The sequence below is a fragment of the Lactuca virosa genome, chromosome 7 (genome assembly GCF_052849685.1).
Source record: "Lactuca virosa cultivar CGN04683 chromosome 7, Lactuca_virosa_CGN04683_v6, whole genome shotgun sequence".
Lineage (NCBI taxonomy): Eukaryota > Viridiplantae > Streptophyta > Magnoliopsida > Asterales > Asteraceae > Lactuca > Lactuca virosa.
Genome location: NC_136432.1, coordinates 140,187,836 through 140,201,351, shown reverse-complemented (window position 1 = coordinate 140,201,351; position 13,516 = coordinate 140,187,836). Strand labels below are relative to the sequence as shown.

General features: G+C 39.1%; 1 protein-coding gene across 1 annotated transcript; it reads left to right on the top strand.

Annotated features, from left to right (window-relative positions):
- Positions 1-9,124: 9,124 nt before the first annotated feature.
- On the top strand, positions 9,125-9,864 carry LOC145127192 (uncharacterized). Its single transcript, XM_079062427.1, has 2 exons — positions 9,125-9,431; positions 9,533-9,864. The coding sequence occupies exons 1-2, from the start codon at positions 9,125-9,127 to the stop codon at positions 9,862-9,864; spliced, it is 639 nt and encodes a 212-aa protein (XP_078918553.1).
- Positions 9,865-13,516: the final 3,652 nt, after the last annotated feature.

Below are 13,516 nucleotides of genomic sequence, written 5' to 3'. Positions count from 1 at the left end.
ATCATAGTGTAATTGATTTTGAAACATGAAAACTCATACTATGGTGTAACTCTTTCAATTATATTTATGATGGTTGTATTTACTTTGAGCACTATTATACTCGTTGTTGTGATACTATACATGAAGTCTGCCACCCCCGGACGTTTGCGCCATCCTTTGTTTGGGGTGTGACAGATTGGTATCAGAGCATTGTTTACAGTGAACTAAGTATATCGAACCACATAAGATATACAAACTATAAATGCATTAGGACTAAAGTCTCTGATTTAAACATTTTCAAATTACTACACTTTTAGAAATGAAATAGTCTCTAGTTAAAAAGTATGAGTACATGCACACATGGAGTATAGTGTCATATCTAGGTCAATACAAAAGTAAAATGAGGAGTTGGACACTACGAGTAGACCTTGGGATATGTAATCAGACTTGGGATGAATATAGCCTGATCAACTATATTTATCCGAGGTGTGACTAACGTATGCCGAAGAATGGTCGTAGTGAGCAACAAGCCTAAAAACTTCCCATACAAGAAAATCGTTAAGAACCCAACGTAACATTTAAAATACTATAGGGTATTTTGTGGTACTATAACTTATGTGAAAACTAAACAGATTCCTGCTAGTAGATCTATAATCACTAAGTGAATACGCTAAGGTTATATATAACTTAGATATCATAGACTTAGAATCTGTGATCATTGCTTTACTTCCTGTTCCTTGTTTGGTTGTGGTTTTGGAGTATGATCACTTATGCGAAGGTCTATCATATCTTTTGTTATATGTAATTGGTATGCACCATGTCATTATAGAAGTAACTAAGGAGGACCAAACCCCTATAAGTATTTCTAAGAATACGACTATATAATATGTCTCTTACCCCACCCCTATTCTCGCACGGACATCATAGCAAGATTTTACTTACCAGGAGACCCCTACTTTCTGAACCCGGGGAGGTAGTTGATGTTTCGGAAAAGAGTCGGAAGTGGAGAGAGGTCATCAACTCTCCGTACATAGCCAGGGTTCTCGCAAACCGTTTCGACTACATCGTACCTGTGCCCCATTGGACAACATTGATCGAGGAGTGGAGTCGCCATCAGCGACAACGATCGCCATTTGGAGACCAACGAGGTTCTAATGACCTCAACCTTGGAGGGACCGGCTGACAGAGCCCTCCCGGTGATGACCCAGCAGATCACGAACATCGAGTTAGGGAGCTACGCGCTGCTACAGACGCTGCCATCTCACAAACTCGGGACTTGGAAGGAGACTGCTATTTCAGAGACCAACTCATTAAGGACCTTATCACTGCTCGGGAAAAGGAAAAGGATTTTAGGATAGGCACTCGACACTCGGAGAGAGTGGTCGCAGTCGAGCGCAGGTTGGCAGAACTACAAGAAGCATCGACTTCGTTTCAAGCACCACAAGGGACGGATCGTCATGAGTAGAGTTCATATTACTCATAAGACCTTGTAGATTGAGTTATGAGTATGCGTTGATGGTACTCTCCTCCATGTGTAGGCTTGACCTTGCGATTTAGTGATTACACTAGTCGAGGGATTTATTTGGAGTTCGAACTTCTCCTTGTAATGATGTGGTGTAGACTTGCATCAGGCACAAAATTTTCTCTAAAGAAAAAACTAAATATACTAGAATCATACTAATGAAGTGGGCACGCGTATTATTTCATTAGGGACAGTACTACTAAAAATTCATAAGTTTCGTATATATATATCTATATATATATATATATATATATATATATATATATATATATATATATATATATATATATATATATATATATATAAACTCTCATTATGAATTGTTTTCAGAACACCATGAAAATCGGAAAACAATACACTTAGAACTAAGATAAACTTAGTTAGATAAGCTCACGACGTATAAACCCTTATTCAAGACTCATTATCATCTCACCTTTTTAAACATTTTGGTTGAAAGGTGCCTTTTTCCTTGGACCTATAGGGTGCGATCATACCAACACTAATGCACCAAATCCATCAGAACTCCTCAGCTAAGTGTGTTTGGGCAAGGATAATCCTAGGATGGGTAAAACTTAACAGTCGTACAAAACCTACTTCCACCCACTACCATAACTCTGTTTCAGGAACGTTAGCAGAAACATCGAGAATAGTTCAGTAAAGTGCGAAATTTATATATGTGTATATAAATGGTAAGGATATAACTAGAGATAATCATCCCCACTCACGAAATCGTTTCTCCCCATGCAACAGGGTTATGTCTTCACAAGAAGGTAATCGGCCAACAAGCAAGGCAACAATCCTGCAGATAGACTCTGCTACTTTTCAAGCTACGGTCACGGCAGCCATGACAGCCGTCATGGTGTAACTCAATGTTAACAACGCTAGGAGAGGTGAAAGCGGAGTCGGCAATACTAACCGCAGTAACAGTTAAGAACACCAGCGGGTGTCTACCAACGAAGACGCCTCAGACCACAAACCTAAGAGCAGGAAACGAAAGTTTTGGGACAAATATAAGCGCAACCTACCTCAAAAACGCCCTAAAAGACAACAATCTGTGGTTGCCCTTGCAATTACAACAGCAGTCACAACACATGCCTCGACATTAGCCACAACGTCGATCACTCAAGCACCAGTCAGACGATATGTGGGAACTCTCCCAAAGTGTATCAGGTGTAACTACCATCACAAGGGGGTTTGTCGGGTAATGCTCTCTAAAAACTGCAACAGGAACGGGCATACTGCCCGCTTCTGCAGGACTCAGGTCCAGCTCATTGCTTCAATCACCAATACCAGCGTAAGCCCAGTATGCCACCTATGCGGTGAAACAGGACACTTCAAGAGAGACTGTCCAACTGAGAGGAATGACGGAGGAGCAGGAGGAGTGTGACAACCGAACCAGCAGGAGCAACAAGGAACCTTACTATGACTTTTGGGAATGTTTCAAAAACATGAACGTTTAAGTACCATCTGTTTGTAATGTATGTGGTATGTTTGCTAAGATTTTTGTCTTTCAAAGAGCAGTTAAAAATACACTCTCGTTTAATCGAATCAAAACACTCATATACATCGAGCGATCATAGAGAAACCTATTAGGGATCATAATATGAAGTATCATCACTAGTTACCAAAACACTCTTACTATCAGTACTAGATGCTGCAATGCAAATCATCTGCAGTAATAATAACACCGTTCAACACAGAACGTACTAACAAGAAGCACAGCGTGCTCGATCTCCCTAACAAATATTTCATACGAATACAACTTAACACATGTCTTACTAAAAATATTCGATGTCGTCATTCGATTTGGATTGGTTTAGTCCTCACCTTCCCAATTCAATGTGTTACGAAAAGACCCTTTACCTAACCCACTGAATATCAAAACCCTCTCCTCTCATAAACACAAATCCGAAACGGACCTCCGGGTCATCCCTCGTTGCGAAACCCGAAGCACTCATTGGAGGAGCATTATAACTTCCGAACCTTTTCAAATTATTCCTAGAAAACCCTTCGAGAATATCACTCGTATAGCAGGTCAAGATCAAACATGGAGGCTTGGAACGTATATTGTTAGCCTATCACTACTAAGTGTATATGCAAGGACAATATATAATTAAGATTCTATGGACATTGGATGTGTATCTCCGCCCTATTTCCTGTTCCTTGTCTGGTTGTGGACTTGGGGCAGAGTCACCCATCCAACTGTCTTACCAACCTTAATTACAAACGACCTATATGCGTGAGTAATGATAGAGGGACCAGGTACGAGCTCTACCATGAACTTTGGGACAAGGCTACCCAGGAGTGCGAGTGGACGTTTTACCATTCGAATGAGTCTAGTCGCGTAAACTGAACCCATATGCTCCCTACCGATCTAAACAGCAAATAAGAATCAAAAACCACTTAGAGAGGGAAGCAAGAAACTGCCCTCCAAACACCGAAGCAGGCCCTATGCAGCACTCCGAGGAGAAGTCATTACTTATGCCCCAATACGGCTAAGGACGTACAGGGTCGGCTAGGTCACGCATGACCTCGAACTAGGAGCAGTAGTATTCACCCTAGGGATCCGAAGGAACTATCTCTACGAAGCGAAATGTACAATCTTCACCGATCATAAGAACCTAGAAAGCAAGAGCGACAGGACACGTTATCCCATGAACCAGATCTGGACACCGAAGTTAGTGGATTCATGGGCGTCGTTACAAACGAAGCACACAAAACTCGTTACTCCGTTCATCCAGTCTCAGACAAGATGAATATGGACCTCAAAAAGCGATATCGGTGGCCGAATAGGAAAGCTGACCTCGCTACATATGTGGACGAGTATCTGACCTGTGCCAAGGTCAGGGTAGAATCACATAAGCTTTTGAGTTTCCTACAACAACCAGTGATACCCGAAAGGAAGTGGAAGCAGATAACCATGGATTTCATAACCAAGTTACCAAGCACTTCCTACCAATCAAAGAAACCGACAAGATGGAGAAATTGACTAGAACGTACATCAAAGAGATTGTACGACTGCATGATATGTCAATGTCTATCACCTCCGACAGAGACAGTAGATTCATTTCGCAAATTTGGCAATCACTCCAAAAGTCTCTGGGAACCAGGCCGGATATGAGTACGGCCTACCACCTACAACCGACGGGCAGAGCGAAAGAACTATTCAAACCTTGGAAGATATGCTAAGAGCTTGTGTTATTGACTTTGGTAAAGCATGGGATACCCACTTACCACTTATTGAATTCTCGTACAACAACAGCTATCATACTAGCATCAAGGTCGCGTCATTTGAAGCTCTTTATGGCCGGAAGTGCAGATCACCACTGTACTGGGCTGAAGTGGGAGATACACAGTTAGCAAAAGGGCAAGTCCCTAACAGCACCCTCACTGGCCCTGAAATCATAAGCAAAACTACAGAAAAGATTGTTCAAATTCGAGAAAGACTGAAAGCATCTCGAGATCGTCAAAAGAGCTACGCCGATAAGCGACGCAAACCCTTGGAATTCCAGGTTGGGGATCGGGTGCTACTGAAGGTCTCACCATGGAAAGGAACGATACGTTTTGGTAAACGTGGTAAACTAAATTCAAGGTATATCGGGTCGTTCGAAATCCTTGCTAGGATTGGCCCGGTGGCATACAAACTTCGGCTATTCCCAAGAACTTAACAACATACACCCGACCTTCCACGTGTCAATTATAAAGAAGTGTCTGTCTGACGAGACTCTTGTAATCCCACTCGAGGAAATCGAGGTCAACGAGAGTCTCCACTTCGTAGAAGAACCGGTAGAAATCATGGATCGAGAGATCAAGAGAACAAAACAGAGTCGCATCCCTATAGTGAAGGTTTGTTGGAACGCTAAACGAGGACCCGAGTTCACCTGGGAACGCGAAGATCAGATGAAACAAAAATACCCACACCTCTTCCCGAACTCTTGAAGTCCCGGTCAAAGTACTAATTTTGGGACGAAATTCCTTCTAACGGGGGGATAATGTGACAACCGTGACTTTTTGGTCAGGTCAAAGTCAAAGAAAGTCAACAAGTCAAACTGGTCAACTCGACTAGTACTAATATGATTACGGATTTCCTTATGGTTACTAATGTATGAGTCTAAACCTTAAATGCAAAGTAACACTTGAAAGTTTCAAATGTTCAAAATTCTAAACCCTAATCAGAAGGAGGGAAGTAACAACTCTATCAAACACTATCACGTGCCCTTCGGGGGTGTATAACACTCAAAATGGGATGTAACTAAGCCTACGGTCTTTGAACTACGAAGAAAAACATTAATAAAGGCTCCCCACAAAGTCTCTCTCAATCTCTCCGATTGTATCTATCTCTCTCCCAAATCTCTCCAAGTATGTGAAATCTCTCTCAGAAATCTATCCAAGCATGTGAAATCTCTCCCAAATCTCTCCAAGCATGTGAAATCTCTCCCAAATCTCTCCAAGCATGTGAAATCTCTCCTAAATCTCTCGAAGTATGTTAAATCTCTCCCAAATCTCTTCAAGTATGTGAAATCTCTCCCAAATCTCTCCAAGTATGTGAAATCTCTCCCACATCTTTTCAAGTATGTGAAATCTCTCCCAAATCTCTCCAAGCATGTGAAATCTCTCCCAAATCTCTCCAAGCATGTGAAATCTCTCCCAAATGTCTCCTAGTATGTGAAATCTCTCCCAAATCTCTCCAAGTATATGAAATCTCTCCCAAATCTTTGTAGGTACCTTCCTCAGTCGAAAACAACCCAAAACCAAAGGAGAAAACCCAAAGGAACCCCCTTGGTCCGGAACCCTCTTGGTCCGGAACCGGACAATTTCGCATCCCCCTCAGCTTCGAAACTCCTTCCCTCCGGAAAGTGGCTTCGGAATGCCTTATCTACGGACTCCCCGCTCCGGAACCATGAAAGAGCTTCGGAATATCCCCTTTTGGCTCCAGAAGATTTTGACTCCGAAACCCTCGCAGGTTCGCATCCTTCTCCCAGTTTTCGACCACTTTTGCGTTTTATGCTTGTTTTTCATGATTTTCGCGTGAGATTTTCACCCAAACTTATATTTTGACATATAAGACCATATATATTCATAGTTTAATCACATTTTGGGGGAAATCACAACATAAGAACAATATCTAGTGGGTGAGATATTGAGATAGAGTGTTGATCTTTCCATGAAGTATGACTCAAGTTAACCCCCATACCCACATAGGACAACCCTCAGTCACTATTCATCCATACCTAGTCAACTATTTGTCCCCTCACACCTCTCCTCCAGCTGGTATCTTGATCAAAAGTTGGAAACCCCCATCTCTCCTTCCACTTTACTAACTCTCTCCCCATGAAACAAACACTTCTCTCTCATTTCCCTCTCAAAGAACTCGAAACTCCAAGGCTGCCTTTGAGCTTCTCACCCTCATTCAGTAAGTATTATCATCCTACATTGAACATTCTTCACTCCTTCACTCAGATTATGAATATCTCATAACAAATGTCACCATAATTGTTCTTAGATCTTCAACTCTCCAAGCTCTTATCAAGTGTTCTTGACTTGGAAACACTTTCTCTTCAGCATACATCTAAGGAAATCACTCAAGATGAGTTCATACCCCTACATTTTCATGTTTTCTTCAAGTTTTAGGGGGGGGGGGGAAGACAAGTTAATACACCAAAAACATAACTAAATTCAAACAACAGCTTTCATCAAAAAAGTTGAGTCCTATTCACGGACTGCTTTGACCATCTTAGGCTTAATATCTTTCAAAACTGTTTAATATGTAATTATTTCAGGTTTATACCTTTCTAATGACTACTTTGACATCTCCATACGATTTTTCTACAATTTATGGTGATTTTCACAAAAATGCCTATCATTTCAGAAAGGAATTCGGACCAGTCTGTGAATATGAACGATTTAACACAAGTTAGAGACTTCCAAAAATCATAATAAAAATTATGAATAAACTAGACACATTTTCTAAACTCTCAGAGTTTACGGAATCACTTTTCAACTTCGTATGATTTTTCTATGGTTATTCGAAAACAGTACAGAAAAGTTAAAAACTAGTTAACAGCTTACAACTTTCATAACACTTTGTAACATGTTGCGCAAAGTGTTTATCTTTGATGATTTCATATTTTACATGTGTTTTATGTTAAGTTACATTTAAATAACGAAAATTACTCACTGAATTGTAAGAGTCCTTTATCATTACAAATATACAAGGTGAAACATAAGAATTATGGTTATGCTTTGCTAAACATACTACTTTCTTAGAAAAAGGTTTTACACTCAATACAAACGGGTTTTTCATATGCTACATGATAAACTATAATAGGAATTGTTTATGGATTTCACATCACGAACTTATTACACAAAGGGTGATTTCACTTCCACCACGGAAAAGGTTTTACATTCAAACTATACGTAAACTCGTTAACGTAAGTTGTGAGACAATTCTTCAATTGTACTCTTAGAGTACGGGTTAAAAATTTCCTGCAAGTTATAACAAGAGTCTCTTGTAGTGAGAGCGTGATAATTGTGTATAGATCTATATTGGGATTGACACCCCACACCTCGCTGCTAGCTACAGCAGGATCTGCAGGTCTACGGGTGACAAAAGTCATAGGATCTTGACGTCTGAAAAACGTGTTAGCAGGTTCATTCTAGTTATAGTATGGTTAGAACGACTCACATAGGGAGTTAACAACATTTCAAGTTTACGGGGAAAATGCTACTTTAAAAAGGGGTTTTATCTATCTAAAACTACAAACACGTTATAAGTATAAAATACACACATACTCTCAGTCTTGGGGTTTAAGACTACATGACTTTTATAAGGAAAATATTGGATTTTCTTAGGTACACATTACAATTACAAAGACGTTATAAGTACAAAATACACACATACTCTCGGTCTTGGGATTTAAGACTACATGACTTTTTATAAGGAAAATAATGGATTTTTCTTGAAGTATACATTACCATTACAAACAAAGGTTTTCAAACTCTACATCCAAAAGCTTATGAACTCACCAACTTAATTGTTGACACTTTTTCGAAATTACTTGTATTCTCAGGAAATCAGTGAAACAGGAAATCAATAGCTTTTGAGGATGGGACGTTGAATCGTCAAACATTTCATTTTTATCATTATAGTGTAATTGATTTTGAAACATGAAAAATCATACTATGGTGTAACTCTTTCAATTATATTTATGATGGTTGTATTTACTTTGAGCACTTTTATACTCGTTGTTGTGATACTATACGTGAAGTCCGCCACCCCCAGACGTTTCCGCCATCCTTGGTTTGGGGGTGTGACAAATTGGAAGGGCAATTGATAATGCTTTGGAAATGAGTGGTCATCAACATACACAAGAATTGTTACATGGAACTTCTACACAATGTAATGAGATGATGCGTCTTTCACGTGAAGCGTATGTACTTTTATGCAATCATTTTAGACAAAACAATTGGTTGCAAAGTAGTGGCCATATAAGCATTGGAGAAAAGATGGCTATGTTCTTGACAATTATAGCACATAATAAACGGTTCAGGATTATCAAACGAAGGTTTCAACACTCTACATAAACTGTTCATATATGCTTTCATGAGGTGCTAAATGCTAAGATGATTTTTGCAAAAGAAGTTATATTGCCAACGAATTCTAATGCAACCATAAATTCCTCAGAGATACATCATTGGCTAAAAGAAATATTTCATGGAGCAATAGGTGCGTTAGATGGAACTCTTGTACATGCAGTCGTGCTTGCTGATCAACAAACTCGCTACATGGGAAGAGGAAAAGGTGAATGCTTTCAAAATGTTTTAGGAATTTGTGATTTTGATATGATATTCACATTCGTATGGGCTAGCTGGGAGGGCGTAACACATGATTTGCGAGTTTTGAAAGAAGTTGCATTTAACCCGACTTCAGGTTTTCCGTTCCCTCCTCCACGCTTGTAATTCTTTTGAAATTTATTCTAACATACGATTTTAAATTTCTATATATAATACTTCCTTCACTCATGTGTATAGATAAATATTACCTTTGCGATGCTGCATACACCAACACTCGTGGATTTATGACTCCTTACTACAACACGAGATATTGGTTATCCGATTATCGACAACGACATTCGTTAACTAAGGGAAAAAAATTCAATCATGCACATGCACAACTCAGAAATGTTATTGAACGTGTATACGGTGTTTTGAAGGTGAGATTCCCAATCCTAAAGCGAATGGCTCCTTTTCCTTTTTCAGTGCAAAGAGATATAGTCGTCGCTTGTTTTGCAGTCCACAATTTGATCAGGAAATGCGATATTCATGATGAATTATTTATGGCGTTCAAGGAGAACAATGGTTAAGCATAAGGAGGAGAGAATGATGGCCAAAATGTACACGATATGGAATGGGGTTCACAAGGCAATGAATACATGGATAATTTGCATGACCAGATTGTGAATCAATTGGGATCAAATTAAATTTGTAGGATTTTATTTGGATTTTAGTATGATTGTGTGGATTTAAAAATATTTATGTTTGATTTGGATTTGTGTTTAAGTTTTATTTATGCTAAATTTGGATTTTATATGGTGTTTATATTTTTTTAATACATATTTAAGAAATTTATTAGGTTATTTTCTAAAAAAACACTTGAATTCAATAAAAAAATAAAACAGAAGGGTAAAATGGTCATTTTAATAATTCAGCACAGCAATTTAGTGGTCCCAACCAAACACCATGTTAAACATTCAGCTCTTAAAATTTCAGACCCTCTTAGAAATTCAGATATCTTAAAAATTCAGATCCTGCCAAACAGCCCCTTAGTTGCGCATTTTATGTCTAGATGTGGGTCTGCCTCAGTACTAACTAAACCTAGGATTTTTTTTGATCTAAAATCTTAAGTTGTGATTTGAATGGATAATATTTTTGTTACGAGGGTGTATTTGTAAGATTTTACAGAAATCTTTATTTGATTAATGTTTGGTTGGGGTATTTTATTTAATCCTATCTTTGTGTACTTTTAAACTAAAAGGATCGGCCAGTTAGGAAAAGTCGAAGGGCATGACCATTTTGGCATATAGCTGTCTTGAAATCCAGCAACCCTATCGACATGTTTTTCCAGTATAAACACCTCACCAAGAGTAGTTTATCCGTACAATGATTATTAATAATACTTTTATTAGGTTTGACTAATTTAGAGTTTTTATGCCCGAGGTTATAGCCATATTTCCTAAGGAATTACTAGTTTGCTATAACCTGAGGCTCTGATACCAATCTGTTACACACTTCTCAGTCGTTGGCGGAAACACCGGGCAGTGCGACCTAGGGATAATTGGATCTCGGAAACAGGTACAATCAAACATAAAGGTATATTTTAAACATTTATTTATTATTAATTTTTGAAGAATTACATTCTTTATGAGACAGACACAAACTCCGAAAAACAAACTATACTAAACTTCAACAACTCCCTTGCATACCTCCTTCTTACTAGTGAGACTCTCTTCCACACTCATCTTCCTGAGAATACCTGAATTTTGAAATTCAACATATTGTTGGTGAGTGCACGAGTTTTTATTTTTCAATCTTTTTAAAAATCATTTTCTTTGAGAAAATATTTCTTAACTATTAACCTAGCTTTCTATCTTTTTAGGAGTTATTGATACCAATAAATATTCCTATTACAGCATAGCATCCAATACTCCTAAGTCTACAAAGCATCACACATATCAAGCCAATCTATCACTGACTAGTCAGCTTTAGCATGCAAGTCTACCAGCTCATACAATAAACATACAAAGGAATCTCTCCTAGCATTCTATCATGCAAAAATTGAGCAGATCCTTAGCCCTAACTAACATGCAATTCACCGATTCATAAATTAAATCATATCAGATGATACGTATGGGTATTTCGGGATAACTTACTTGAGTTCGTCTAATTGCAAGCACCACACCCTTTTCTTATCTTAGAAAATTTATGTTCTTAAAAACATTTTCCTTTTGAGAACTCTACCAAATCCTTAGTTTGAGTTCAGACACACCCGAGAGTATGTTCGAGTCCCTCAAACCAAGGCTCTAATACCAATTTGTAACTTCCCAAAAATCAAGACATAAAATGTTTTATTTGTAGGTTAATAAATCGTTAATACATATGTTTCCCATAAGACCAAGGTAAACAAGTTTTAGCTAAACATCATTAAATCAGAGTAATTCACAAAATGCGGAAACATGTGGTGTGTGCTCTACAATCATCCCGAGCGCTTCCATTTGAAAACCGGAGTACCTAAAACATAAACTGAAAATCGTAAGCACAAAGCTTAGTGAGTTCCCCCAAAATACAATACAACATACAACCACAGATTATCATGCAACATATATATGGTTGGCATGAGATCCCCCCATGGTCTTTATGTGGAATGCCATGGGCTCCCCCTATGGTCTTTACCTGGAATTCCATGGGCTCCCCCCATGGTCTGATATCTAAATGCCACGGGCTACCCCCGGAGTCTTCGATGAAAGTACCGCAGAGACAACTAGCCTACCACATAACACGTAATTGGCCGGCATTAGTGCCTTCGACCCATGGATATAGTGAGAAGACTCGCCTCAAACTCTATACGAATAATCCTACACTTTCGCTGCTATTGCGAACCAAATCCCGAACTAAGCCAAACAACCCAGAACCATAGTCAATAACTAAAAAAGGCTAAACCCCAACACTAGGCCCAAAGATAGCCCAACTAACCGAGCCCACTATTGGTCCAAATCCATTGAGCCCACTAAGGCCCAAATCCGTTGGGCCCACAAAGGCTTAACAAGGAAAGCCCATAATCTAATCCAAAGAGGATCCGAAATCCAAAAGTAATTCCCCAGACCAAGAAATCCGAATCTCAAAGTCCAAGACCCAAAACCGAAGCCCAAAGTCCAAAAATGTCAAACGAGCCCAAAATGGCACTAGGCCATTTACGCTACGCGTACCCACAGGTACGCTGGGCGTACTACCAAATCCCTGGCTACGCGGGGCGTACTATCATTTACGCTGGGCGTATACGTGATTTATCCAAACTTGATGACTTAATTCCTTAAGCAGTTGGCCCCAAAACCTCATGAAACCTTCGAAATAAGCCCTTAGCTGATAAAGTTGGGAACTTTATCAGTTTGCATGTCTTAATGAGGCCCAATCATCCAAATTAATCCTTTAAGACCCATAAAAACCACCTTAACACATGCATGGTTCATGCTTAAACATCAAGCAAGCATCTTTATGAACTAACAACCTCAGAGATACTAAGAGTAGCAACTCAAAGCTCCTGGAGTGGTGGGAAACCACTGGATCTCACCCATGAGACCAAAATGGGGCCAAAACTCATATAATACTAGATCTAGGCTTCAAATGAGCAAGGTTAGAGCTTAATACCTCCAATGAACTGGAAATGAAGAAGACAGTCCAGTTCCATAAGCCTTCCTTTGATCCACCACCTTGCATCAAGTTCCATTTCTTGAATAATCACCAAAACCCACTAACGATGCACACAAAGAGATCACAACATTCTTATAGGAGGTTAGGGTACGAAATTAGGGTGTTAGAACAATGTAGTCTGATAAATGTGGGAGTCTTGAGGTTATAATGATGTTTATATAGTGCTCAAACCCTAAAAAAAATAAGGTTTGACACTCTGACCATTACGCGGGGCATACCTGGTCTACCAACGTGTCCTTTAGCTCAACACATGGGACTAATCTGTCAACTTATTCCACCAAGGGTAAAAGTTGCCAAAACTACAAACTACCATATCTTATTCGTTAGAAGACCGTTTCCAACGAACTTTATATCTACAGAAAGGTGGCGAGGAGCCCTACGCATGTAACAAAACACCATAGTCTTAAAACTCCCCAAACAAAAACCCAAAATTCATAAAAGATCGAGTTATCAAATTATGATTATACCCTTGCGCTCCAGAAACACCGTCGAACACTTGGAACAATTAAAACATAACACTCACATCCAAGA

Coding starts and splice junctions, on each gene's coding strand:
- LOC145127192 (XM_079062427.1), top strand. CDS start 9,125: ATGATTTTTGCAAAAGAAGTTATATTGCCAACGAATTCTAATGCAACC. Junction 9,432..9,532: donor TGCATTTAACCCGACTTCAG/GTTTTCCGTTCC, acceptor TCATGTGTATAG/ATAAATATTACCTTTGCGAT.